Raw genomic sequence first — 27,684 nt, 5'->3', positions numbered from 1 at the left:
AAGGAAAAGTTCTCAAACTCGGAAGATGATTCTGTGACATTGAAAATTGTTTTTTGGTTGATTAGCTACGATCTGATTTAGTCATGGAAGAAGAAGATGATTGGGTTTAACCCTCAAAGAGACTTTCTGCAAATGAAGAGGATGAGATATCAAAGAAAAGCGTAATTCCCTTACAAGGTCAACATTTAGGAAGAGATCTATTAAGTGTCCTCTAACACTAAACAAGTGGATAATGATATTGTGAAGCACAACTCAGACTAGACTAAAGAATTGACTGAAAAAGGCCTTTGTCCCTTGGTCTTGAGCCTATCTGTGATAAGGTGGAGCTTGTTGGCATTACTTGTGATGTTAGAAGGGGTATTGATGAAGAGACAATTATTCCTTTGGGCGACTTGAATTCATCTGAATCTGAAAAAGGTATTCTTCCGCTTCCTATTCAATCCTCTTTTTCCCCCCCCTTTTTGATGCTTTATGCTGCAAGGAAGGTTTTTATGGCGGTAGTTTGTTTTTGGTCTAGGGTGTGGTGAGAGAGACTACAAAGACCCAAATGAACTCTTGAATGACTTGGGTTTGAAACTTGTGAGTTTGATGATGTGAGATTGGGATTGAATCCTAAAACTTACGAAAGGAAAAAGAAGAAGGTTCATAAAAAGATAAAGAATCTCTCCTCTTCTACTAATTATGGGGGTGGAAAGGGCACAGAGAAAGGGGCAAAATGCATTAGATTAAGAAGTTTGACAATTGATACCTTAGGGGTTTAAGGGATGTTTGGAAGAGAAGTTTGGTTAGGGAGGTTTTGTTTAGGAGTTCTCCAGTTATTGTTTTGATCCAGAGACTAAGCTTGTAGTCGATGGAGAGGTTGGTAGAGGGATTTTGGAAAGGCATAGTACGGATTGGGTCTTTGTACCCTCCTAGGGGTTAGCGGGGGGCATTCTCATGTTGTGGGACACATGTATTATCTCTAGAGTGGATAGTCTAGTGATTTTTTTTTTTTCGATTTCGTTAGAAGTGGGAGATTGGGATGGGTTTCTTCAGCATATGGTCATTCTAGGCTTGCTCTGCTCTGAGGAGTTCCTTTTGGGATGAGCTTTATTTTGTAAGGACTGGGGGGGTGATTTCAATGCGGTAAGGTTTCCTTGGGAAAAGGAAGGGCCGGGGGGGGGGGGGGAGATTGGGTTACTCCAACAACGCAGAAATTTGATTTATTCATTATGAGCGACTTGAGGGATATTCCTTTGAGTAATGCTTTTTCTTGGTTGGTGGATGGAGCTAGGGTGGTGGCTAGTAGACTTGATAGGTTCTTGTTCTCTTGCGAGTGGTAGGATGAGTTTCCTAATCCTCAAGTCTTTCTACCTAGACCCACCTTTGACTACTTCCCTATTTTTTTTGGAATCTAGGAAGGCATCTTGGGAATTAGGGCCTTACTCCCTTCAGATTTGAAAACATTTGGCTGAATTGCGATACTTTCCAACCTTTGGTGAGATATTCTTGGAGTGGGGAAGTGGTTAGGGTTGGGAAGGTTTAAGGTTTATGAAGAAATAGAAGAGGCTGAAAGAAAAATTGAAATAGTGGAATTGGAAGGTGTTTGAAGACATTAGGCTTAAAAAGGCTAGTATTGTAGAAGAGTTGGTTGAGTTAGATAGAAAGGAAGAAGTTATTAATCTCATTGGGGAGGAGGAATTGAAAAGAGTCCTTAAAGAATGAATTTAAAGAGGTTTTTTAAAGGAAATGAGAAGTTGGAGGCAGAAGACACAGTTTAAATGGGTAAGAGACAGTGATTGTAATTCTATACTTTTTCAGAGGATAGCAAGTGGAAAAATGAGGAAAAGTTTGATTAGGGAGTTTGAGGTTGATAGGGGGGAAATTATATTGGATAGTAGTAGGATCATAGATCATTGATTTTTATTAGAATTTATTTCCTAAGGACGATAAAAATAGATTGATGGTGGAAGGGTTAGAGTGGGATACTTTGTCTAATGAAAAGATAGCTTGGTTGGAGATACCTTTTTAGGAAGAGGAAGTGAGGTCTACCGTCTTTTGGATGGAAAGGGATGAAAATAGATTGATGGTGGAAGGGTTAGAGTGGGATCCTTTGTGTGATGACTAGACAGCTTGGTTCAAAAGACCTTTTGAGGAAGAGGAAGTGAGGTCTACCTTCTTTTGGATGGAAAGGGATAAAGCTTTAGGAACAGATGGTTTCAATCTAGCTTTCTTTCAAGAATGTTGGGCGGTGGTTAAGGATGGCTTGATTAGGGTTTTAATGAATTTTATTGGAATGTGATTTTATGCAGAAGTTTTAATTCTACCTTTACAAATTTGGTGCCTAATAAAAGCAGGTTTGTGAAGATATCTGATTATAGACCTATTTGTCTAGCACCCAACATTTATAAATAAAGTACTAGCTAAAAGGTTGAGTGCGGTGCTTGATAAGATTATCGGTAAGGCCCAAAGTGCACTCATGAACCCGGGGGGGGGGGGGGGGGAGACAGATTGTGGATGCCATTTTGAACGCAAATAAAGTCATTGAGGATATTAGGAGAAGGAAGAAGAAGTGGCTCATTTTTACGTTGGACTTTGAGAAAGTCTATGATAAGGTAAACTGGAACTCCTTGGATAAGATTTTTATGAGGAAGGGCTTCAAAGAGAGAAGCTGTAGTTGGATGAAAGGCTGTGTGTCAAATGTGTGTTATTTGTTGTTAAATCTTGGTTTAGAGCTACGAGGGGATTAGACAAGGGGACCCTGTCTCCTCATTTTTGTTTGTTTTAGTGGCAGATGTCTTGAGTAGGATGGTATATAGAGCTGTGGATAGAGGTTAAGTGAAAGATCAGGGAGTGGGGATGGAGGAGGTAATGAATTTCGAACCCCTAGTTGTTGATGGTACCATCTTTTTTCTTAGAGGATCGAAGGCCATCTTCTTTGAATATTTTGGGACTTCTTTATATTTTCGAAAAGGTTTTGGGGCTTAAGATTAATATGAGACTTCTTTATTAATATGCCTGTGGAGCAGGTTTGGGAGTTATCCTTGAAGGTTGGGTGCGTTGCATTATTAACTGTAATCCTATTCAGGGGTTCCTTTGAGGGAGTAATCCTAGATCTGCAAGCTTTTGGGACCCAATTGTCAAAAGAGTGTCTAAGATTTAGATGGGTGGAAAGGTGCTCTTTTTTCTCTAGGAGGTAGGATTACTCTCATTCAGTCTTGTCTTTCTTGTATCTCGCCGTGTTTTCTTTCTATTTTCAAAATTCTTGCAGGGGTGGCCAGTAAAATTGAGAGAATTATGTGAGATTTCCTTTGGTCAGGGATTGGGGGTTTTAGGGACCATATTGTGAGATGGGAGGTGGTTCGTAGGTCTAAATGGGAGGGTGGTTTCAGTCTTGGAAATTTGGTGTCTAAAAACATGACTCTCTTGGCCAAATGGCTTTGGAAGTTCCCGCTAAAGGGTTCTTCCTCGTGGCATAAAGTTGTTAAAGGCAAGTTTGGACTTGACGAGGATTCTGATTTGGGTCCTAGATCTTCTTTGGAAAGTCCGTGGAAGCTATTACTAGGATTTATCCCCTCTTTATTCCAGATACTAAATTTTTGCGCTAGGCAGGGGTTGCAATATTTGATTTTGGAAAGACATTTGGTTGGGGAATGTTGTTTTGTCCCACCTCTTTTCCTTTCCTATTTCGTTTGAGCTCAGGACAAGATGGATTTAAAAAAAAAAAAAATATTGTAGAGCCGAATGGTCCTTTAAGATTTCCACTGTTAGAGATCCTTGAATGATAGGGAGATGGAAGAGATATCCTCTTTTGTTAGTCTTGTTGAATAATTCTTTTATCTCTTTGGACGCTGATAGCTGATCTTGGCCCTTGGACTCCACGGGGTTTCATTCCTGCAAATCTTTTTGTGAGTTCTTGACTAGCTCTTTTCTATAAAACTATTTGGAAGGCCAAAGCTCCCTCTAAAATCAAAGCTTTTCTCTGGTTGTTTGTGCTTAATAGGATCAACACCAACTTGTAACAGACTAGAAGACTGTTGAAAGCTCTTTCTCTGGATGTATGTATGCTTTGTTTTAATTGCTTTGAAACTGCTCCACTTATTTTTTTTCGTGCATTTGGATTTTTCCTGGAGGATGTGGAACAAGCTATTTAATTATTTTGGGGAATGTTTGGTTTGTCCAGAGACAGCGAAGGAGTTTTTGGCAATTCATTTTGTCGGTTTTTGTAGGAAGAAGGAAGGTAAAGAGCTGTGGAATTGTGCCTTCTTTGCTGTATTTTGGGGCCTGTGGATGGAGCGAAACACGTGTATTTTCTTGGGAAGAAGCTGTCATTTCTGTTGGTTTGGGAGAAGATTCAATATTTGCCTTCTCTTTCGTGTGTTCATAATGGGAGCTTCAAAGGGGGGGGGGGGGGGTTTTGTTTTTCAGATATTCAGCGTGATTGGTTCCTTGTTGACTTGTTAGGGCATGTTGATTTTTCTGGATTGTTTTTCGTGCTTTTTGGTTTTCCCTTTTTGCTTTTTCTGGGGTAATCAAGAGTATGGAAAGTAGATGTCTTATTCTTGTGTTTGCACATTCTTAATCTATCAATGAATTTCTATTGTTATAAAAAAAATCTTGAAATGGGCTGTTGAATCTAATCTGGTAACACATGTCTTATTTTCATTATAATAAGCGTTTTGCATTTTTTTTCCAGGTTTAAAAGGAGTTTACACCTCAAGGATGATTGAAGGTGCTTCCAAGTTTTTACACCAATACACTAGTCATCTAAGTGTGAGGTATACTGCCCTATGTTTGATGATTTTCCCATTAGCAGTTGATCTTCAGTGTTCTGCAGGTGAAAAACAGCTGGAGAGTATTTGTTGCGTAACATATCTTGTATGAAATGTGCGGGAGATCATTCTTTTTATCATCGCTTCTTTTCTATGTACTCTGCACTAGGATTTAAGAGCCCAACTATACCTCACATGTATTGGACTTTTCTGATTATTAGCTAGAAGGATGATGTGCTGTTCATGCATTTTTCCATTTTACCTCAATTTATTAATTTTTTTTCGTGTTTTTTTTTGGGAGAGGGGGCATGGGCGTTTGTTATCTGCATTTTGAACTTGTAAACGTGGGTAACTTGGAATATCTTTCCAAGTTGGAAAGGATATCTTTTACTTATTGCACTACGTAAAACTTAAATAAACTTCTTCTACTTCACAATTATTTTAAACTAGAAGTTTACAACGCATATTATATGAGTATATGTGACGGGATTTTAAGAAAAAAAGTTGAAAAATTTGTACAGTGCTTATTTTTTCCCTATACCAGGTTACTAGTAATATAAACAGTATCACCATCTGTTTATGAACTCTGTTGGCTAATTCTATACGCTCAAAAGCTGTCCTATTGTTTCTTTCTACACATCCAAAAAATAGATATAGGGTTCAGATTGATTTATTTTTTCCCCATCCTTGCTTGTTTTAAATTTTTAATGGGAAATGGCAGTCACTCTCCCCTCTTTCCTTTCTCGAAGCTTTTTTTTTTTTGTTTTTTTGTTTTTCATACCCATGGTAATCTCTTTGCCATGAGAGACGATTTTGTTTGCCATACTGTCCAGATCAAAGGGAAATCAATTAGAGACTAAAGACTGGCTGTCAACTATGTTGGTAAAATTGCTGAGTAAATGACATTTTTGCCTATATCAATTAGGTGCTCTTCCTTTTGTGTGTTTGAGTATTGAAAGCTTTTAGCATCCACAAGGGCTCAACTAGTAGTTCATATATGACTCGCTTCACATGTTTATAGGGTGGGGATTTCATTTTTAAGCAGTTTAGCATCTCTTGCTAAACAGCATTCTTTTGGACGAGTTGGATTGATGGGCCTTGCCAAATGCATCGCTTCAGCTGCTTGTGGAGTGCGAACACATAGCATCAGTGAAGAAAATTGGTGCAAAGATGCTTTAGATAACGCGATCCAAGAGAAATCAGCTCCTAGAAGTCTTTCTCAGAATGATAAGACACAATATCTGGAGGTTCTGAGATTTTTAATTGAGAGCAGCAAGCAGCATTTCAATCCTAACTATCGTCTGCAAGGTATCTCTAATTGCTAATGTGGTTATATTTCATTCTATCTTTCATATTGGAATAAATAATCCTGCAGTAACTAATAGGGCATGGCATGATTATCCTGAGACCTTTGTGATGGCTAACAGTTTGCGTGAATGTGCTGGAGGCTGCTGCTTCATTGGTGAATACATTTGGTGTCTCTTTTGAGATACTCTTGCACTTTGTTTCAGCTTTGCCACGGGAATTTACTGATTGTGGTGGTATGTGAAGAATCTACAGCCCACATTCTTGAATATTTAATATTGTTTTGGAGCTTTCTTCTCTTTTAATTTTGTTTACGTTGAGTTAAATGCTTTCACCTCTCTTTCTGTCTGAATGATGTATTATGATTGCGTCCTCATTTAACTTAATGTGTATTTTGTTGGATGATTGTAAATATAAGTGGAGCTGATTGGTTGCGCCAACTGAAATGCTAATTGCTAATGAACACATTGGGAGCCCCCATCTGGTTAAACTAAATCACCAGAAGAAAGCAATGGGGCTAAGGGTTCTATCACTTAAATTCTTACTATGTCCTAGAATAACTAAAGATGGCACATCGAAGCTCATCCTGACTTGAACTCAATTTGTGTAGAAGGATGGATAAAATTTAAGAGACAAGTTAGATGGGAAAAACATAAGAGGCAAATAGAAAATGTAAGAAGATATGACATGGAATATGGATGGCCATTTTAAAATAGATGGTAGAATTGCAGTTGACAAGCTAGAAAGCTTTACGGATTACATCATTATGAATGTAAAAGAGTGGAAGCGATTAAGCGGATTCTTAATTTTTGTTGTAGGTTTGAGGACATGATGCTTGGTGAATGGCTAGATGAGGGGCAAAGTAATTTTGTAATTCATGTTTTGGATGGTTAAGATTTTAGTCCATAGCCATATGACACTTCAAGATCTTTGTAAAATACCTGAAATTTAAGAAAACATGGTGAATAATGATAGTTTATTGAAGAAAAAACTGTTGATTTTGAGTGGTCAGGAATATAGTAGTCATCGTAAAGTGATATTATAGTCATTCTTGCATACCTATAATAATAATATTCGCCTGCTCCAATCTCTCTGTATATCTAGCTCCCTATGTTAATAATTTGCTTTGCCTCCGAAAAACATCACATTAGAAAACTGACTGATTTCTCCATTATATTGACAACCAGGACGTAATAATGCAAAAATCTTATTGCTGCTGCAGCACTGCTCATATTCCTTAGTATCACTTGGAAGATCTTTAACAATAAGCTTAAAATTCTTCCTTGCTGAAGTGAAACTATGACAAGTTGTGTCCAACTTGTGCCTTTCAACTTTTGGGCACCAGCCTGATTAGATGAAGGGAATAGGAAGAGAAAGCGGCTGACTTATATGAATTTGAGCCATCCATATAGGAAAACACAACCAGTAGAACTAAGATAGACACAAACAGCCCCTAGAACTTACACTGCTAACTGCGAAAATAACTTTAAAACTAATTACTAGCTGCCAAGTAACAAATTAATTTGCGTGAGGATCCTCTACATACCACTCTAGGGCTCAGAGAACTGATAACAAAAGTTGCTAGTTTACTTGGGATTTACAGAATTTCAAAAAACCACACAGTGATGACTAATTGGAAATATTAGTGTTTTTTGCTCATCTTTTTTCTGCTTGTGCTTTCAGTTCTTTGTTTTCTGTTTGCCAGAGGACTTCTTATCCTCCATATTTTACTTCATCTCTTTCTTGTCCTATTATATTTCTTTGTTATAAAAAAGAAAAAAAACTCAGGGACACCTCAGACTTGCTTATGCTGCTGACATATTTTGTGGCTGACTTCAGCAGGTTGCTGTCCAGCCTGCTTCAATTGTGTCTCTAGTTCTCAGTCCTCTATCATATTTCTTGGATCAAAAAAATTCTCAGGGAGAAACTAAAAGGGAAGGGGAGAGGAATAGAAAAGGAAGAGGAAGAAAGGAAAATGATGAAAGATCTTTTGCTTTTTGTTGATTCCAGTTTCTGCTTGGGGCAATTTGGCGAGGATTGGGATGGAGGAATGAGAATAAGAGAAGAGTGTTGTGACAACTTCATCTTTTGGGGAAGGGAGAAAACAGAAAGAGATGATGGTTTCAGGATTCTGATTATGTGTAAGGGAGAGGTTAGGCACCTTATGACATCCATTCTACAAACGATTGTAGTGATTGGTTGGATGTTTGTCCTGAAGAAAAGAAATCAAAGGTGAATTGATGGAAGAGAGAAGAAGGAATGTTCCTGTCTACGCCCAAAACGAACACCAATAATGGTGTGATTTTGGGATAGAAGGGATGGCCCAAGGCCATTATTATAAAGCTGTATGACTTTTAAAGGAGAATTTGAGATAGGAAGGAAATAGGCCTCATAACCTTTAATTTTAAAATTTGAAATGACAATTTAGAAAGTCATTAGTTGCTTTGAATATGATGGATTTTGAAAGAGATTGAGTTTGAACATTGATTGAATGGAATCATGTTTGGAAGAAGGGAAATTTTTGAAAAAAAATATCGGATTTGCATATTGATTTGACTAAAACTATGATTTTTTTTTTTTTTTGAAAAAGGATAAAGTTTTTGAACACATCCAAAGGAATCATCATTGGCCAAATTGGAAAGGGACAAACTAGAGAAAGATATAGAAATCAAGAAACCAAGCTATAACAATATGAGCGCAAAACCCTAAGGAAGGTCTCCATTCATGATTTTTTTCTATATTTTATATATTTTCGTATATTTATTTGAAATTTTTGAGATTTGTTTAAAATTTTAAGGTTTTTTAGAAATTTTCTACAAAAATAAATAAATAAATAAATAAATAATATGAAACACTAGAGGAAGGGGAAAAAAACCTAAACCACTAACAAATGATAAATATAACAACAATGTTATTATAATAACAAATGGTGATGAACCATTGAAGATTGAACCCTAGCTCTCATGATCCATCCTCCTAGCCTCCAGTTGCTAAACATCTCAAAGCTTGACCTCTCCCCTAGATTTGATTCACGAGATATCTCAGCCTTCGACCTCTTTCCCAGTCTCCAATCACTGATTCACTAGAAATTGCGGTGATCTGTCAAAGCCCTAGAGAGACTCGCGACTTTTCTGAAGGTTCGAAGCCTCTTCTCTCCTAAAGATTTGAAGCCCTAGCTCCCTTGCTCTCTCTCTCTCAGGCTTGCTGCTTCCTACCCATTGTACATGTTAGAGCTTGGTTGCTGCTGAAATCTTTTCTCTCAAAAGCCAATAATGACGGCGAAGGAGGGACTCTTGAAGGCTCTTCATGCTTCCTAGGTGCAACTTTAGTGGTGTTTAATCTGAGAGGACGCGATGGTTCTCTCTCTCTTGGAAGGACCTTGACTCACTCTCCTCATTCTCTTGATCAAGATGCTATTAGTTATAGACGATGGGGATTTTTTCAGTCTAGATTGAAGGGAAATCTTTTGATCTGAGATTGGATAAAGTAGGTAGTGTTGGAACTTTGTTCATTTTAGAGAAGAATTGACAATGCGATCGATGGGTTCGATTTTCTTTAGCTGCAGCAAAATGGTTCTCACATGGATTCCTATTTCTTGTTGGAAATTTAAGCAAGGGTGTCTTTAGATCTTGGGTGGGTTTTGTTGATTATTGGATAGTGATTCATGTGATGAGGGCTAGGATATTCCTAGAATTAGGGCCCAGATGGAGGGGCAAATGATATTCAGTCCCTTGTTTGTCAGGCATTGATGGAATTGATAGTAAAAAGGAGGAATAAGAATCAATCTTGGTCTCACAGGGATTCCTATTTCTTGTTGGAAATTTAAGCAAGGGTGTCTGTCGATCTTGGGTGGGTTTTGTTGATTATTGGATAGTGATTCATGTGATGAGGGCAGGGAAATTCCTAGAATTAGGGCCCATATGGAGGGGCATATGATATTCAGTCCCTTGTCTGTCAGGCATTGATGGAATTGATAGTAAAAAGGAGGAATAAGAATCAATCTTGGTGTCAAAATAGTATCAGGAAAAATTGATGCTGATGTAGTTCCTTTGATTCATAAGGTTGGTGTTTGCTCGGTTCCTAATGACGGGGTTCGCCTAGGGACTCTCGTGATGGTGGTGCTCTCTCGCAAAAAACCCTCTCTTTGCACAGCTCGTTGGTGCTCAAAATCATGGTGATAGTATGAATTGATGGTGGGGTTTTGTTCAATACAGATCGAAAGGAGGTCCTTCAATATGAGATTTAATAAGATAGGGAAGGTTGGTGCTTTGTTTGTCCTTGAAAAGAACTGAAAGTGCAATCAGTGGGTATGTCTCTCTTCAGCTGCAACTTCATGGTTTTCTCATTGATGGTTGTGCAAGGGTTTTCAAAGAGTCCCGAGTGGAGTATGTTGATTATTGGATGGGGATTCATGTGACTAGGGCAAGGAAGTTCAGGGAAATAGGGCATGGATGGAGGGGTAAAAGGTATTCCATTTTTGTTTGTGAAGGGCTGAAAGGGGATGGATGGTCTCGATTTGGGGACGGGTTCATTGCTTTGGGGAGCTCTTGTCTGCTGGATCCAAAAAAGCAGATAACAAGAAGAACAATAATTGTTCATGGAGTTAGATTGTTTTAGGCAGCACAAGTGATGGTCAAGGTCGTTCGATCCCCTAAGAGTGCGCAGGAGCAGTTCTGCGCTTGCTGTGGGAAAAGAATGTCTGAAAAGTTCATTTTGTCAGATTTGCACAACCAATCGACACGGAAAAGGTTATTGCTTCCGGTTGAGCAACCGAGATCAGAGATGGCTAGGGTATCCTGTAGGGGTGATGGGTTAATGAAGATTGAGTGGGCACCTAGTCTTACTATTAATATAGATTTGGGCTGGCTGTTAGAGAATAATAAATCTCCTTTAAACTCTTTGCTGGGCTTGCTGATGAAGGAGGCCCAAGAGCAGTCTTGTGATTTGATATTGAGCTTGGGCAGTGGTAAAATGGAGACGAGTCAGGAGCAGGCCCATAAGACCTTATAGGTCCCAAACCAAAAGGAAGCCTTCTAGCCCAAATCTAGGAGGTGAGAGTTTTTCAAAGTAGAAGCAGGATGATTAGTTGTTATCTTCGAACGAGACAAAGGATGATAATCCTCAGCTGCGCTCGTCTTCAAGCAACATTCTTGGTGGGCATCAGGGTGGGTGTTCCAGCAACATCAAAGAGCAGGCAATGAAAGTAGGAAATCAAGGCGCTTTGCCTCGACCAGAGAAGAATGATAATAGGGGAAGCTTTAGGGGGTGAAAGGGGGGATTATGGCTGTAAAATTTTTATTTCTTGGGAATGTGAAAACTAGGACTTCGTGCTTGGGTCAGTTGGAAATCTTGATGGTAAGGGAGTTAGTTCGGATAATTTGAAGAGAGGAAAGGTTTACGCCCATCATAAGAAAGTGCAAACTAGTGTTGAAGGGAGGAAACTTAATGGATAAATGCGAGACTTGTCAGGTGAAAAAACACATAAATTATTCAGAGAGATTCCAAAGGTGTTCTAAGTATTGTGAAGGTGCCAATTGGTGAGAGAACCAAATGGTGCAAGGATAGTATGAGGTAGGGAGATGTTACGGATGAGGATAGTTGGGAGTAGCAATTTTGAATGCAAAAAAGGATTACTTTTGGATCATATTTGGGAGCAATATGGATATTGCTTTGATTCTTCCTTTGATCGCCTAGGGGATTTATCTTATGTGCCGCCGCCTCCTTTGGTAAGCTTAGAGGGAAATAATATGTTTGATGATGAGGTTAATAAGTTGAACAACAGGTTAAGGATGGAGTTCTACCTACTCCAGTCCAAGAAATCTCTAATCAAGACATTGAAACTTAGTGTTGTTGGATGAATTGGACCTCAAGTTGTCTGATCAAGGAGAAAATGAAGTTAGGCTTGATGGGGGAAAATATAAAGTGAATAAGAGTCAAAGGGAACTAGCTAATTTGAAGTGTTCAATGAACTATGATGGAAAGGGATTAAAGAGGGGATTTTTGGATTGATGTTAGCAGTTTCTTTATTGTTTTGCTTTTATTTATTTTTTTCCTGAGTTTTGTTTTGTTTTTTCCCTTTTTTTTGAGGATTTTGTATCGTTGATATGACTGTTCATTCTCTTTCTTAGTAGATTTTCTTTTACTATAAAAAAAAATAAAATTTGGGTTTGCTCATCCCTAAGGATGTGTCAGAGGTGGTTGTGTGTTCAGTGTGGTGGGGAAGATGCAAGAGGAGACCCTTTAGACAGTTTTGCATGATCAATTGGTGTGGCTAAGGGAGAAGGTTCTGGCAGAGGAGGTTAGTCAAAGGCGGCTAGGGTGTTCTGCATGAACAATGTGATGATGAAGGTTGGGTGGGCTGGGCTTGTGTCTTTGACAATTAATTAGACATGGGTCAGCTGTTTGAAAGAAATAAAGTCCTAAAATTTCTAATGGGCCTTTTGGTTTAGGAGGCTCAAGAGCAGAATTTTGATTCTATATTGGGCTTGATTGGAGAGGTGAAAATTCCATACAGTAAATCACAATTGGGCCAACTGGAAGGGGAGGCCCAAATGCTTAGTTAGGTTCCAATAAAAGAGCCTTCTCATGAAAACTTGTGAGGCTGTGGGAGCTAATCTATCCTCAGAACGGAAGGAAGATGTTTGTGATTCGGCGTTTAAATCATCTTCTAACAAGATCTATGGTGGTCAAGAGGGGAGAAGCAGTTGCTCTGAAATTAAAAAAGAAAAGGAGGTGAATCAGGTAGGTGGCCTGCTAAAAAGTCTACTAATTTTCTAGAGAGTGCTTACAGCCCGTTTATTGACTCGGGAAGCAAAAGGAACACTATGGTGCTTTCCCAATTGACAAGACTCACAATCAAGAGTAGGCACAAAACAAACTAGGAACAAGACATTTTAACTTTTCCAATGAAGGATGATCAAGGCGACAATGAATTTGGAAAGGTGTGGCAGCAGCAGTGCAAGCGGTAGAAGAAGATAGCGGTTCAAAGTGATAAGAGTCCACCAGCTTCATGCCCTTCACCAATCGTCTTCCTCGTCTTCAAATTGTAAATAATCACAAATTTGGGAAAGAATGTCACTGAACAGTTCATGGATTTAGTAATTTTGCTGACGGGCATAAGATTGAGAGGAAACTTGGGATATATAGAACCAAATGAAGAGAAATCGAAGAAGTGGGATTCACAATGCCAATTCCCTTGATTGCAGTGGTGGATCCATCAACAAGAGTAACACAAGGTGAATTTGCAGGATTTTAAAGACTGGAGAAAAAGCTAGGTATACCTGTGATGTGATTAGTGGCAGCAGAGTCTATGACCCAAGGACTAGGATGATAAGTACTAGATGAAAGACATACAGTGAGATTACCTGTTTGGGCAAGAGATGCAATGGGAAGAGAAGTTTGTTGTTACGCTTGATACTGTTGGAACTTGGAATACTCTTCCTCTTTCATGGATACAGTCATACAGCACGTTGCCTCCCACTTGGCCCCAAAGGTGAGGAGTTGGTGGTGGCTGCATTGGCTGCCCCCAAAGGTGGGAAGTCAGTGGTGGCTGCATTGGCAACACATGAAGGTCTGTCATGAATATCCCAATACTACTCAATAGTATGATTACTCTGTCCACATTGAATGCACTTGCTAGGAGTACCTCTACCTCGTCCGTCTTTACCACTACGACTACTTGAACCACCTCAATCACTTTTGTGGTTGTTTGGTAGAGAACTACAATCACCTAGTATAGCAAAGGCTGTCCTTTCAGAGCTAGATGCAAGAGTAAGAGAATGCGTGCTAAAGGAAGCATGAAGGACACGAGAATAAACATTGGCAAATGATGGCAGCTTGGCAGTACTAAGTAGAGGAAAGGTCCTCTATTTTAAGGGGAAAACGGGTCTAAATGCAAGCTTTATCAAAATGGTTGTTGACGCTCTTATAGTTGTTGTACCATCGTATGTAAGATGTGGGAGAGTTTGAGGAATAGAGGGGGAGAAATAGGGAGCTTTGGGGGGAGCGTAGAGAGAGAGAGAGAGAAGGGGAAAAGAGAGTTTGAAAGGAACTCTACACTAGGTTGACACTACCCCATTATATAATTGATGGGAAATAATGCTAAAAATTATGGTTTTGCCCCTACTATTTTGATACCTGATAGTGATGAACATTGTTAAGCAATCATGGTGCCTAAAGCTTAAGATGTTATGCAGCGGGCCTATGTTGTATATCAAGCTATCCAACATTGCATTTTTCTTGCAATTGGAACCTAATATGACATCATATTAGGCATCTTGAAAAAAATTGTTTGTAAAATAAAAGTGTCACCATTAGTTTGAAGTTAGCTTTATCCTATTTTTTTGGCAGGCAGCAGTCAGCTTGACCTATTTGTTTAAGAAAATTTCTCTGGATGCTTGTGCTTCTTTAAGATTGGGAAGTCAACTTTCAATTATAGGGAAATGGCAAAATAATTCTTAGTTTTTTTCGTGGAGTGGAAAAGGTTCAAAGGTCAAATATTGAGAAAAATGTAGTATGTAATATTGTCAAAAATTGCCAAATTACCCCCGGTTATACATTATTGTCTTTCTCCAGATTTTATTTTGTTCTTTCCCTCTGTGCTGCACTGTCTCGAGCCAAGCTTTTTCAGGGCCATTATTCTTGCCTGTGACCGTTTGTTTTGTGTACATGGGATGGTAACCATCATGTAAATGATATTGTAGGTTTTATTCTTTGAGTTGGATAGGCGGGTGAGATTTCCCACAGGTGCTGTGAAAAATGGTTTTCTGATGGGTTGTCTATTTTCAGTTGTTGGAAAGAGGTTTTTGTAGCATTCGATTTGGTAATGTGCGGTTTTGGTTACCAATTCATCTAAAGGTGGGGAAGTTTTTGGAGTTTGGGTTGGCGTGGATAGGGAAGAGATATTTGTTTTTTGTCCCTTGTGGTTCTAAAGATGATGAGTGCTGAAACTTTGAAAATGAGTTTTGTGAGTTAACTAGGGATCTCCGTGACAAGGTTGGTGGCAAAGATGAAGGTACTCAGTGAGATCATCATTTTTGGAGTCTAAGTTCTGGCGGTAATGAAGAATGTTGAACTCCAAGGCTGTGAACTAGCAATCTTCCATGGAGCCGGGGTGTGAGGGCATATTTTTTTGTGATGTGGTGGTGAGTTGAATTTCAAGGATCCCTAGCATTCAGAACTGCAGATTATTGTTTCTCAGTTGGTGACGACAATTCCTGCAGTGAAAGCGGTTAGGTTTTCTCCTGGGAGGATGTGGTAATGATGTTTGGGCCAGGGAGCTTGCTGATTGTTTTGGACCTGAGTCAGTTAATTTAGGGGAGAGTGTGTTTGCAAATATTATGATTGATTACTAGATCTTTGAAGTTGTCTTGTTTTGCTGGGTGTGGTATCCTAGATTGTCATGTTCCTCTTGATGATAATTCAAGGTTTGTTGGTTTTGGGATCCAGTGGCAGAGAAAGTGTCTGTCTTGATGGGTAGAAGGTGTTTCTTTTTTTCCCTATAGGTGGTTCTATCACCTTTATTCAAGCTTGTCTTTCTAGTATTCCTCTCTCTCTCTCTCTCTGCTTAGAATTCCAGCCAGTAGCTCTCATTATTGAGAACATTGAGAGATTGGGATCGAGAAGAAGGATCATTTTGTTGGTTGGAAGATTGTTTATAGGTCTGAGAAGGAGGTCTTAGTAAGTTAGTATCTGAAAATATTGCTTTGATGGGGAAATGGCTATGGTGGTTTCTCTTAGAGGAGAATTTCTTTTGGCACAAAGTTATTAAAAGTAAGTTTGCATACTGGTAAATGGGTGAGATACACATACTGGAATAAGGGGTTCCTTTGAGATACCTTGAAGGTGTATTTTGTAGGTCTATTCTCTCTTTATACCTTATACCAAATTTTCTGCTGGTAGTGATTTTCACATTCTTTTTAAAGATCCTCTGTGAAAACTTTCGGGTGGGTGATTCTGTGTTAGTGCGGTTTTCATTTGTTTGTGTGTATCTTTTCTCCTCATTGCACAATGGTGTTATTTCTTATTTTTTGATCACTTATGTGGATAAAAAATCCTCTTGGGATTTCTATTTTCATAGGTGACTTAATGATAAATAGGTGGAGCAGCTTTCAGTTCTCCTTTATTGTGTTTGCTGGAGGGTTGCTGTCGATCTAGTAGGAGGGGCATTTGGTCATGGTTTCTAGATTTGTTAGGGAATTGTTCTTTTAAATCTTTCTTGGAGCATTAGATCTGTGAAAAACATGTCCTTTCCACTTCATCGTAGTTTTTGGAAGGCCAAACTTCCCTCCAAGGTAAAGCTTTTATTATGGTTGGTTGTTCAGTTGTTCTTAATTGAGTTAAGACTAACAATCTGTTGCGCTATTGGAGGCCTTCTAGGCCTTTTTTTCTTTATATTTGTACTCTATGTTTTGACTATTGTCCAATCTGATTCTCATCCTTTTCTGCATTATTCTTTCTTGTGGAAGTTTTGGAGTAAATTGTATTATTTTTTTTTGGAAAGAGCTGGGTTTCCCTAAAATCAGTGAAGGATTTGCTGGCTATTTCCCTACCAGGATTTTAGTAGGAGTAGAGAGGGCTGAGCTTTGTAGAGGTGTTGATTTTTGTTATTTTGTTTTTATTTGGTTGGAACAGAGTGCTTGTATTATAGAGAAGAATATGGATTGATCTATGCTTCAGGATAGGATTCAGCATATAGCTTTGCTAGGGGCTTCTGCAGCTGGTTGTTTTAAAGGGTTGTGTTTGAATCTACAGCGTGACAGACTGGCTAGCTGTGTTATTTTGACTCTGACTTTTCTTTTATCTTTGTTTGCTTTTATTCTTACGAGGATTTCTTATGTTCCCTTTTGTACATTCTTTCTTCTTTAATAAGAAATTTCTTCTTTTTCTATAAAAAACTTTTATATTGGTACATGACAGCCTGGACAATAAATGTGCATAGTAAAATGACTGTTACTGACTACAACTGTTTTGGACTCACTAGACTTAAGAAAAACTAATAAATGGACAATGGACATTGTAACTAGATTCACAAATCAACTTTATCAATAATAAGCTTGGACTTGGGCAATGTCACACCTTGAATGGACCATAATAATGATACCTAGATAATAAAATTTGAAGCCCGGTGCGCAAAGCTCTCTCCCGCATAAGGGGGGGGGTCCAGGGAAGGGGTGGACCACAAGGCAAAGAGTGAACTGTTTATTAACTGATAATTCAGTGATTCACCACTGCATTATTTTGAAAAATTATTTCGTTGAACATATGGTTTTCGGTTCATGTACTTTCTAGTAAGTTCTTTTGCACCCCGACCATGCCCTCAACCCCCACCAATTTGAAAAAAAAGAAGAAGCAAAGAGAAAAATGGGAAAAAAAAATTGGAAATGTGATTCAGTAGTTGTCTTAACCCACAATTTTGTTTGAGGAGATTAAAGCTGGTAACTCTCTCTTCTTCTCTTTGTAGGTATCCTAAGAGTAAAAGTACAAGAGTGGCTTGTGGGGTCTGGTAACAAGTACTCTGGTGCCAATTCCTGTACAAAAATGCAGCTCCTGACAAGTCTTCTGGACTTCCCTAAAAATTTTATAAGTCATCAATTTTCTGTTGGTTTTTTTGATGATTATGATGATCAAGATTTGGATTCATGGGGATCTGAAGCTGAAAGATGGGCAAGAGTGCTTTTTCTTGTAATCAAGGAGGAACATGATTTGGAACCAACATTGATGGTTCAACTTCTTAAACTCTGTTAAATCTAACTGCTTTCTTTATATTCTTCTTAGTTCTATGAATATATTCTGCTGCTTGGTATGGCATTTTATCAGATTTTTTTTTTTTTTTTTCAGTTTTATATCATTGTGCGGTTAAATTTGTTTCATGTGCAATGGCTATGGAACTTGGACCAATTTTTGGTTCAATATGTAACTTATGCATTCATAAATTGATTGAGATTCTAGTATCATTTTATGAGGAAAATTTATTTTTTTGGTTCTTGTAGCTTAGCCAATATTGCTTTGTAATTCTTGAATAAGAAGGTTCTCCAATGAATTTTGCCTCCACAGCCTAGTCCTTCTTTTGTTCCATGTAGGTCTATCATGCTATCATTTTGTAAGAATAATATTGCATCACATCTCTCTCTCTCTCTCTCTCTCTCTCTCTCTCTCTATGTTTCTTTTTAATCAGAATCTTGACTCTATGATGGTCAACATGCAAATAAAGGCTATTTTACTTTTCTAATTTTATTGTATTTTTGTTATTTATTTAGGGTCATATCATTAAGATTTTAGGGTATTATTTTTTCGAAGCAAGATTTTAGGGGTATTATTATTTGAGAAACTAGTAGTTTAGTTTATCACTGTTGAGATTTTGATTAAATGAATGATTTAAAAATTGGCCTCTCCCTCTATTTATAATACAAATCAAATACATTCTGATGACCGTATTTCCCTTACTAACACTCACTAATTAACATACTAACACAATAATTAATGCTAAAAGTCTAAAAGACTATAATGACCATTAACACTCCTCCTCAAGTTGGAGCATAGAGATCATATGCTCCAAGCTCATTGCAAATAAATTTAACAAGAGCACCCTCCAAAGCGTTGGCAAACAAATCAGCAAGCTACATATTGGACTTCACATAAGTGGTAGAAATGAGCTTTTGAAAAAGTTTCTATTGAAAAGGCTGCCAATTCTTGAATGTTTTTCGTCCACTCATGGAAGACTGAGTTAGGGGAATATGAAGAGCAACTTTATTATCACACATCAAGTCCATAGTCTGAGAATGTAGAAAACCCAATTCTTCCAACATGTTCTTCAACCAAACAAGTTCACAAGTAGTGTGAGCCACAACTCTATACTTTGATTTAGCACTTGACCTGGCCAACACAGTTTGTTTCTTACTCTTCTAAGTAACCAAATTACCATCAACTGAGATACAATACTTGATTGTGGATCTTCGGTTGGAAGGCGATTCGGCCTAATCTACATCAATATGTCCCTGAATAAAAGTGCGACCCTGATCTTGATATAAAAGACTTCTCCCAAGTACACCTTTGAGATTCCTAAAGATGGGAATTATTGCGTCCTAATGACTTGTCCTTGGAGAATCCAGAATTTGACTCACAACACTTGTTGCAAAAAATATGTTCGGTTGAGTGGCTGAGAGATAATTCAACTTTCCAATAAGTCTTTCTTAGCATCTAGGATTAGGCAACAATCACCCATATTCGGCACAAACTTGCTGTGAGGATTCAGATGTATCAATTGATTTGGATCCCAACAACCTAGTCTCATCCAACAGATCAAACATATACTTCCTCTGACAAAACAGTTTTCATATAAGATCTAGATACTTCTATACCCAAGCAATATTTCAACTATCCCAAATCTTTGGTTTGAAACTTAGTTTGTAGAAAGTATTTAAGGCTCTGAATACCTTGATCATCATCACCTATAATTACAATATCATCCACATAGACACTAAGAAGGACCCTACCTGAAGAAGTATGACGATAAAACATTGAATCGACTAAACCATGCTTTGGAGACTGTTTTAAATCATATAGCGCTTTCTTGGGCGGACGCACAAAGCCTGACTCCCCTTGAGCCCAAATGGTTGCTCCATATAGACCTCCTCCTCAAGATCACCATGCAAGAAGGCATTTTTCATATCTAACTGATGCAGAGGCTAGTGACAAGTGGTAACCAAGGACATGAACGTGGAAGTATTGATGTAAGTTTGGCAATTGGGAAAAAAGTGTTAGAATAACCCAAACCATATAGTTGAGTATACCCCTTAGCAACAAGACATGCGTTTAGACGAGCCACATAATCATTAGGGTTGGCATTCATAGTGTATACCTAGCGACAACCAACCACAGGCTTGTTAGGAGGAACAAATACCAAGTCCCAAGTATCATTGTCTTGTAAAGCATTCATCTCTTCAGCCATGGCATTCCTCCACCCAAAGTGGGCTAAGGCTTCCGAAGCAAATTTGAAAGGGCAATAGATGATAGATTAGTAACAAAATAATAATAGGAGGGCAATAAGAAGTCATATAAAAGATAGTTGGAGATGGGATGTTGTGTATATGTGCATTTACCGTTCTAGAAAGCAATGGGAGGATTAGCATTGTGGGAAATATGATCACTAGACGAGGAAACTGAAGGCATGGTAGTGGAAGCTAGAGGGGACTCTTTTCCTTGTGCTGCCATCGTGAATACACTTGCAAAATAGGATCAAGACGATGAGAAGGACTCAAACTACATGGGGACACGAGTGGTTGATTGGATAAGGACAACAAACTAGAATATGGAAGATTAGGCAGAGGAAAAGACTCATTTAGATCAAATGAAATTATGGACTGAGTGTAGTAAGTTGTAGACTCAAAGAAGGTAACATCTGCAGAAATAAAGAAGCAATGTAGCTAGGACTATAACAACAATATCCCTTTTGAGTATATAAGTAGTCTAGAAAGACACATTTTATTGCGCGAGGATCCAACTTATGCAACTTGGGAGTTAGTTGATGAGCAAGAGACACACCCAAATATATGAGGAGGTAGAGAGAATAGAGATGAATTAGGAAAGAGAATAAGTAGGGAATTTTACCACTAAGAACAGTGGATGGCATCCTACTGATTCTAGCTAGTAGTAAGTACAGTATCACCCCAAAACACTTTAGGTACATGCATTTGATAAAGTAAGGTGTGAGTGGTTTCAAGGACATGTCTATTTTTCCTCTTTGCAAACCCATTTTGTTGAGGAGTTTGGGAACATGATGATTGATGAATAATATCAAATTGAGTCATATAAGTAGTGAATTGACCATAGAAATACTCTTTACCATTATCACTCTGAAGTATTTGAACTAGCAAACCAAATTAAGTTTTATTTCAAAACAAAAGACACAAAGTTTATGAAATAACTCAGAATGATCTTTTATCAAATGTAGCCAAGTCATCCTTGAATAATCATCTACAAAGATTAAAAGTACTAGAAACCTAACTTGGACACGACTCTACTAGGACCCCAAACATCAGAATGGACTAACATGAAAGGGCATGCAGCCTGTTTATTGACTAAGGAAGCAAAAGGGACAAGGTGATGCTTTCCTAAATGACGTGACTCACAATCAAGATTTGACACAGAACTCAAATCAGTATCTAGATGTTTTAACTTTTCCAACGAAGGATGACCAAAGTGACAATGAATTTGTAGAGGTGTGGCAGCAGCAGTGCAGGCGGTGGAAGGAGATAGCGGTTCAAAGTAAAGACTACCAGCTTCATGCCCTCCTCCAATCCTTTTCCTCGTCTTCAAATCCTGAATAACCACAGACTTGGGGAAAAATTTTACTAAACAATTCATGGATTGGGTAATTTTTCTAACGGACATAAGATTGAAAGAAAACTTGGGAATATACAAAACCAAAAGAAGAGAAATAGAAGAAGTGGGGTTTACAGTCCCAATTCCTTTAATGGCAGTGGTGGATCCATCAATAAGAGTAACATGAGGTAAGTTTTCAAGATATTGAAGAGTACTGAAAAAATAGGTATACCTGTGATATGATCAGTGGTAGCAGTCTATAACCCAAGGACTAGGATGAGAAGTACTGAATGATAGGTGTGCTGTAGGACTTCTTGTTTGGGCAAAAGATGCAATGGGTACAGAAGCTTGTTATGACTATTGATACTGCTAAAGCAAAAGATGCAATGGGTACAGAAGCTTGTTATGACTATTGATACTGCTAAAATTAGGAATACTCTTCCTTTAACATAGATACAATATGTTGCCCCCACTTGGCACCGAAGGTGTGAAGTGGTGGCTGCATTGGGTGCCCCTAATGGTGGGGAGGCGGCAATGTCTGCATTGCAACACATGAAGGTTTATTATGGAGATCCCAACGCTGCTCAATAGTATGATTACCTCATCCACAATGAGCACATTTGTGAGGAGTGCCTCTACCTTATCCATCTCTACCACCATACCGCTCGAACCACCTTGATAACTTCTGCCGTTGTGTGGTAGAGAACTGGAATCACCATATGTGGCAAAGCCTGTCCTCTTAGAGCCAGACGCAAGAGCCAGAGAATGTGTTCTAAAGGAAGCACTAAGGACTGGAGAATAAGCATTAGCAAATGATGGCAACTTTGCATTACTAAGTATCTGGGACCAAACTACCTCAACTCGGGTTTCAAACCCATTAAAACTTGAAGAACTATCATTTGCTCCCTTTGCTTTTGCATCTCACAAACATTAGCGATTATAATTTGCACGATGTTAAGCTCCTTTTAAATACGTTTCATCTCTCCGTATCTGTAATGCTCCTATCCTCTATTGTAACTGAATGTACGCCTGGGATAAATCATACATATGTGGAATGTTACTAGAGTAAAAATCCTTGACATAAACTCAAATCTCCCTACATGCATCTAGATGCATGCACATCCGTGGAATCTGGGGTTCTATTGAATTCCACTAGAGGGAAACAATCAAGGCATCTTCTTGAAGCCATACTTCTTTTCTCTTCTCATAAGGACCTGATTGAGCAAGTGGTCGAATTTTCCTAATTCAACTAAATAAACTTGAACAACCTTTGACCATTGAACATAATTCTTTCCATCCAACTTTTCAGTTGTTATTTTTGGCAGCGATGAAGGAAACATGTTTTTGTGATTCATAGACTCCATCCCAACACTCACAAACTAGTAGCCACACTACTCTCAAACAAGAAGAACAATCAAAACAAATTGGGACAACCACAAACAAGGTGAAGCACTGAAACAACGACCGATGAGGTGAACCACGTGCAAACTGATATAGCACTGCCATAGCCTCACCAATCAACTTATGAACACTGCCACAGCTGTAGGAAAATCACAGAACACCTTTACGAACAAAGAACAATGAACAACAACTAATGGATTACCACGAGAGCATGGTCGAAAAGGTTGGATCTTCGAGCAAAAAAACATGCCCAACAGCGTGATAATATGGTCTAGGAAAGGAATCAGAGCTTGCTGGAGGGAAAAAAAAATCAGGAGGTGGCTGGAATCATTCTCGCATGCCAGCATGTGTGTTTGGAACTGCTGGCAGTCGGATGGCGTGTGGTGAAGTTTCCAGCAATGGGATTTTGTAGGGTTATGTTTCAGAGGGTTCTGGTGGTTCAGAGAAGTGCAGAGAAGGGAGGGTGTTTCTGGCGACAGCTGAGTATGATTGGGTTTAGGTTTGATCACACTCTGATATCATGTTCAGATTTTGATTAAATGAATGACCTAACTTGAAGATAAGTCTCTCCCTCTATTTATAATACACATGAAATACATTAAAATGAGCCCAATACCCTTACTAATTCTCACTAATTAACATACTAACTCAATAATTAATACTAAAAGACAAATAATCATTAACAATCACAACAGCAACAAATGCAGCAGAAGCACCACCACCAACAACAACAACCAAGCCTTGAGTCCCATTAAATGAAAGAGGATTAATGTGCCCTAAATTAATTTCCTTATCTTCCAAGAATTGTAAGCTTATAACATAACTCCTACGTGTTGGCTGTCTGTGAGTTTACACTTAAGCTCGCAAAGTTTGCAATTTCATCCTAAATCGCCTTGCATTCGCAAACATCTCCATTATGATACCAATCTCTGCTGCCCCTCCACCATCTCTAGCTGTCATTAATAACTTGCAGGAATATGATACCCCGTGTTATGTTGTTGATGAGCTGTGAATAGGCTTCAGCATGAGCTCCTACATGAGCCTATTCGCATGCTTATCCATAAGCTTATAAATGAGTCAGATTATAAACCGAAATGAGCTATAGCTTAGCATTGCTCATGCTTGGCTCATTTATTAAATGGGTTTGAAAACTAAAACTGAGTGACGGGCTTTAAAACTATGGTTGAATTTCACTCATTACCTTAAGCATAAAGTTCAGTGAGCATTTGTTGAACCAAGATCCGAGCCATGTATGCGTTTGCAGTCCAATTTCCAAGGCGATGCAATAGAAAAGATATATCAGAATGAGAAAAGAATGTATCTAAACTTTGGTCATTTTCATTGAATGTTTGTGATTTGGTTGGTGATTGACCCACTTTGCTGGATAAACGGCCCTTTGCTTCTATATTAATTGAAGACTGTTGGAACAAGGCCTCTATTCTCGTGAGCAAGGGATCTCAATGCTTTAAAATTTATCCTCCCCAACATATTAGGATTGCCTTATGTGGAACCTTTACCACTTTCATTTGTGTGAAGCTGGGTTCTTGTTGGTGGATGTATAGAGCATTGGATGACTATGGAAGGGAGTAAAATACTAAAGTTGGTCTGTTGTTGTTTCAAAGATGCATTTTGTAAATTCTGCACTTGTTGCTTCAATTGATACCGCATTAGGTTTGGATAGACATTTGGGTGGGAGATTCTGTGGTTTGCACTTCTTTTTCTTGTTCGTATTGGCTCACCTCTTGCATAATGGTCCTATCTCTTTGTTCTTTTTTATTTTTATTTATTATTTTATTATTTTATTATTTTTATTTTTATTAATGTGGATGAATTCTCTTGGATTTTTCATTTTCAGGGGGATGGTGGGGAGCTGTTGGAGCTCTCCTTCTTATCCTATTTGTTGGAGTATAGTTGTCCTTCTATGGCAGAATTCAGTTATGAGTCCTTGATTCTTTAGGAGAGTATTCTTGCAAATCTTTTGTTGAGTATATGACCCATCTGTGCATATCTTTTCCACTTCATTGTACTATTAGGATGGCCAAAGCCTCGTTTAAGATTTAAGATCAATATTTGGTTAGTTGTTCTTGAGAAGTTAACTCTGACAATCTGTTGCAGAGTGAGCGGCTTTGTAAGGCTTTATCTCCGGATGTTTGTTCACTATGTTTCGATAGTTCAGAATCTTTCTCTCATTTCTTCATTATTGTTCCTTTTCATGGTGGGTGTGGAATAACTTAATTTGGACTATTCGGGGAGAATTAGCTGTGTCCGTGGTTGGTGAAGGACCCATTGGTTTTCTTTTTAGGGTTTTGGGAGTAGAGATGGTGTGGCATTGTGGAGGTGTAGGCTTTTTGCTATGTTATGACTTATGAGGGATTTGGTTGGATCAAAATGCATGTTTATTCACAGGAAAGAAGATGTCTTCATCTATGCTTTGAGACTGAATCCATTACTTCACCTTGGTTAGGCTTTTGCAGCTGATTGTTTTAAAGGGATGTCTTTTTCAGACTTACAGTGTGACTGGAGGGCAGTGCTGTTTTGATATTGTGCTTTTTTTCTTCGTATATATTTTAAGGAGGGTTTCTTATGCTTCTTTTTTTACTTGCTCATCTCTTTGATAAATTTGTATTTATTCCCTATAAAAACAAGAGGTGTCTTTTTTGGATCTATGGCGAGATTGGAAAGCTGTGTTATTTTAATTGTAGTTTCTTCCTTTTTGTTTTCTTAGGAGGATTTAGGATGTCTTATTTTCCTTTTTGTACTTTCTTTCTTTTTTAATGAAATTAAAATTTATTATAAAAAACAAAACAAAACAAATAAAAGACAAAATATTTTGGCCATCTACATTGCTGTCCAATGTAATTAAAAAATAAGAACTTTGATCCATCCATGTTGAGCTTAAGGAGGAGTGCTTCTTCTTCCTTGAAAGCTCGCCATCTTTAGCCGAAATATGTTGACAATGTTTTGACAAATGCAAAATTTCCTATCCGCACCTCTGTTCTTTGTATCATATGGTTTTTTGAAAAATGGTAGCACTATTGCTACTTTCTTAATGAAAACATATTGTGAACTATAGGGATTTTTTTGCCATGCCAGATTTAGGGCATCTTAGACATTCATTCTAATAAAATGAAAAAGAAAGGTTTTTCTATGTTGTGTTTGTCCATTGCATAGAGACCTGATCCTACTGTTCTATTGTCAGCTATTGATATGCAGATTTAAATTTTCCTATGGACTAATGTTGCTGATTTATTATTATTGTCTATGGGAGGTTTGAGTGACTTTGGTCTTATTTTATTTGTGCAGTTGCTTGAAAATCATGGTATTAATATTTGCAAGATGAACAAACATTTGGATTGGAAGCCCGTTAAATTTCTCATCCTTATCCTGAGCCTGGTTCAGGAGCTTCAAATAATGCAATATAGAGCGACTGACTATCTTGTAAAAAAAGTTGATTCAGAAGCAGAATGCGGTTCATTTGAGAGAGTGGGTCAGTTAGTTCCAGAACAAGACTCCATTTTGTTTGAGAAGTTTGCCAAGTGTTTTCTTTCTATATTGGTATGGAAATCCAAGGGCACCAGTCTCTTTTGATTTTTCCACTAGACTGTTGTACCTACAACTTAATATTGGCAGTGCTCCTATTTGAAAATATTTCTACTTTTCATGCAGGATGATTTGATCTCTTTTGCCAACTTGTCTTGTTCCATATTCTGGTCAAGCGTTGTGATAGAGGACACAATTCTACCTTCATCTGTTACTGGAAAGCTTGGAGGCCCAAGTCAACGTCGATTGTCATCTTCTATGACTACTTCAGTGTTGCAAGCTGTATGGTTCTGTGCTTGTTTGACTGTCGTTGGCTTTTTAACTAAGAATTTTTGAGAAGAATATTGAATAATGTGTGCTTATGGCCTATAATGAGCAGTGTCTTTTTTTTTTTTTTCCCTTTCTTTTTGTGGGTTTTATTAGCAAAGAATTTTTTTTTTGAAAAAAAGTAGAGGAGAAAATTAGAACATGGGGGAGTGGGCATCCTTCACTGAAACAAGAAAGCAATTCAATCAAATCAAATAAAAGAGAAAATATCTGGAGTAAAAATATAATGGAGTAAAGCAGTCCAGTTTTGCTGCATATTGGTTTATGAGATGCTTCTGAAAAAACCACCGAACATGACGGTGACACGAAAAGACCACCTTACCCCAAACCAGTGTAGTAGGATTGACAATAGCCTTGAAGATCTTGCATTCCTCCCTAACCATATGCTCTGAAAAATATGAAAAACTGTATACTTTGTAAGAGCTTTTGCCCCCTTGGTTTCTTGTGAAAACCCTTAAAATGGAGAAAACAAAGGCTGTCCAAGGAAGGACATATTAAGCCTTATTTTTGGTTTTTTCTTTGTAGTGTTTAGGTTTCCTTATTTCATTTCTTGCTTCCAAAGCATATTAAGCCATTATGTGATTGTAAGGGATTTTATTTGGAGTTGAATATTATGAACTGAAATTGTGTATCAGGGTTATCCCTTTTGTGTGGAGATGTGAGGTCTTGCATAAACTTGGTATCAGAGCTAGCCTACTGCTGTACTGCCATCATTGTCCCACCACCATTAATCCTCCCTCAATGACATCATTGTTGCTGTATTTTGCGGCACTGCCAGCCACTGTGAACTCACAAGAGTCGTTGCCCTCATTGCCCTCATTGCCTTGTCACCGTCTGTCCAGAGAAGTTCAACATTGCTGCTTTGGTGCCGACCCACTAGCTCAAGGTCGACACCCACAGTAGGGACTTTCCATCACTTGTGGCCAAGTTATCTTCTTTCGATACAAAAAGAAGAGGTTTCACTGAAGAATAAAGAAAGTACAAAAAGGATAATTAGACATCCTCCTACAAAGAAGATAAAACAAAAGTAGAAAAAAAA

At 38.2% G+C, this 27,684-nt stretch overlaps 1 protein-coding gene across 4 annotated transcripts in view; it reads left to right on the top strand.

Annotated features, from left to right (window-relative positions):
• The window catches only part of LOC131164899 (uncharacterized), a 163,993-nt gene that overhangs the window by 17,964 nt on the left and 118,345 nt on the right, over window positions 1–27,684 (top strand). For 3 of the 4 annotated variants that reach the window (XM_058122436.1, XM_058122438.1, XM_058122440.1), the window contains exons 9-14: window positions 4,676–4,757; window positions 5,773–6,059; window positions 6,179–6,292; window positions 17,518–17,777; window positions 26,082–26,333; window positions 26,445–26,600. In XM_058122436.1, coding sequence (XP_057978419.1) covers window positions 4,676–4,757; window positions 5,773–6,059; window positions 6,179–6,292; window positions 17,518–17,777; window positions 26,082–26,333; window positions 26,445–26,600 — 1,151 coding nt within the window. The remainder of the gene's footprint in view (window positions 1–4,675; window positions 4,758–5,772; window positions 6,060–6,178; window positions 6,293–17,517; window positions 17,778–26,081; window positions 26,334–26,444; window positions 26,601–27,684) is intronic. The other variant, XM_058122437.1, reaches the window with a different exon arrangement.

This window comes from Malania oleifera, chromosome 9 (assembly GCF_029873635.1).
Source record: "Malania oleifera isolate guangnan ecotype guangnan chromosome 9, ASM2987363v1, whole genome shotgun sequence".
Lineage (NCBI taxonomy): Eukaryota > Viridiplantae > Streptophyta > Magnoliopsida > Santalales > Ximeniaceae > Malania > Malania oleifera.
The sequence above is the reverse complement of the archived record's forward strand: the minus strand, read 5'-3'. Positions and strand labels throughout refer to the sequence as shown.